Genomic DNA, 1,858 nt, shown 5'->3' on the forward strand with positions numbered 1-1,858 from the left:
TTAGCCTTGTCTGGATACAGCAATGTTTTCCTGACCCAAATGCCCACTGCTTGGCAAAATAGGGGCATACCAAGAAAATGCCATTGCGCCACCCTCCAACCAGTTGCTATCACCCTCCCTCCCAGATCTCTCTGTAAGACTCTGGGTAGAACTTTATGCTCTGCCAGCTTCCGATTGCATCGTAGCCTCACATATTATTCATGGTTTCTTAATTTGCACCTATATATAGAAATCAGCAAATGCAATTTTAATGGCGCTCCTGTGTGTTTGTGGCTGGCGGTGCATAACTGACCATGCTAATGGGATAAGTCTCCTGCTCTTTAAAACCGTTGAGACATCGCTTTAACTGTCATGGCTCCATCTTCTGGGATCCTGGGATTTGTAGTTTGTTGTGGCACCAGAGCGCTCCGACAGAGAAGGTGAAATAGCTCACAAAACTAGTGAATATCTCAGTTAGTGGGAAATCTCAGATAATAGCAAATCCTACATTTCTGGTGGACATTGGTCATAGGGTTGCGCTGGAGGACCTCCAGATTCCTAGAGAGACCATGTTTATTTGGAGGCGGTTAGCAAAAAATGTGGGGACTGACCCCTGGTACTTGCCTTCAGTTCTCCTTTCTAAAAATTAAGTGGAATTCCTTTATCACATCTGATATTATTTGGTCTGAATTCTCTTTGGGAAACCCTGGGTCTGAATTTAAAATATAGTGGCCCAGCTCTATGTTTCCTTCTTCGGTTTTATCTCATCATGCAGAGATAAATGGGGAAGACCTCATCCCCATTCCACCTTTAAGCAAGGCAACCTGTGGCCCTTGAGAACCTGCTGGGCTGCAACTAACATTATCCCCATCCTGACTGGGGCTGATGGGAGTTGCCACTGATCTCATCTCAGTAAGATGGAGAAGACAGAAAGAAGCCTTGTCTTCACTCCTTAAAAGTAGAGGTGGGCTACTTATGCTCTCCCTGCTGCTGGTCTCCAATTCCTATTATCCTTGGTAATGCTAATTGTGTTCATGGGAAGTGCAGTCCAAATATATATGAAGCGCCACAAGTTGCCCAGCTCTTGGGAGATCCCTCTTATCTATTCCAGTGTCTTGCTGCTTCATTTTGCCCCTCTCTTTCCCTCTCTCTGTTACAGATACATGGCCATTATCCACCCGTTGCGACCCAGACTATCAGCAACAGCCACCAAAGTCATCATCTTCATCATCTGGGCCTTCGCTTTGCTGTTGTCGTTTCCGCAAGGCTACTATGCAACAACAGCCGACCTGCCCGGGCGCGTCGTATGCTTCGTGGAATGGCCAGAAAACTCCACCAAGGTCTATGAAATAACGTGAGTCTGGGCTTTTTAATAGTCAATGCATTGTAGTATTGTGAGATATTTCACCTTCCCCATCAGAGAGTTGCAGTTCTCAGAATGCCACAGCACTGAGCCATGGCAGCGAAAGTGGTGTCAATCTGGATTACTTCTGCAGTGTGGATGTAGCCTGAGGGGTCCCTCGGGGCTTGGTTCTGTCCTCTTGATTCAGTGGGGCTATTCTACCCAGAATGAACAACAGAAACAAAACCATTATTATTTGCAGCTCTTCAGGTGGCAATGGCCAAGATCCTGCATTGTTTCAGCGCAGCATAAATATTTGTGGAGCCATGTTGTAACAGCATTATGCAATCTCCATCCTGAATACTGTACTACTATAGTGCATTGTATCAGGAACAGTGAATGAACATAGCAGTTGCCCCATTGCACAATGTGCAATGTGAACATAATGGTCATCCCAATGCACCATATGCAATGTGAACATAATGGTCATCCCAATGCACCATATGCAATGTGAACATAATGGTCATCCCAATGCAC

At 45.6% G+C, this 1,858-nt stretch overlaps 1 protein-coding gene across 2 annotated transcripts in view; it reads left to right on the forward strand.

Moving 5' to 3' along the window:
• Positions 1 to 1,858, forward strand: part of TACR1 (tachykinin receptor 1) — a 33,854-nt gene that overhangs the window by 15,786 nt on the left and 16,210 nt on the right. Inside the window, exon 2 of one of the 2 annotated variants that reach the window (XM_042474062.1) lies at positions 1,139 to 1,333. The exons of the other annotated variant lie outside the window; for it this stretch is intronic. Coding sequence (XP_042329996.1) covers positions 1,139 to 1,333 — 195 coding nt within the window. The remainder of the gene's footprint in view (positions 1 to 1,138; positions 1,334 to 1,858) is intronic. 2 annotated transcript variants of the gene reach the window in all.

This window comes from Sceloporus undulatus, chromosome 6, assembly GCF_019175285.1.
Source record: "Sceloporus undulatus isolate JIND9_A2432 ecotype Alabama chromosome 6, SceUnd_v1.1, whole genome shotgun sequence".
NCBI lineage: Eukaryota > Metazoa > Chordata > Lepidosauria > Squamata > Phrynosomatidae > Sceloporus > Sceloporus undulatus.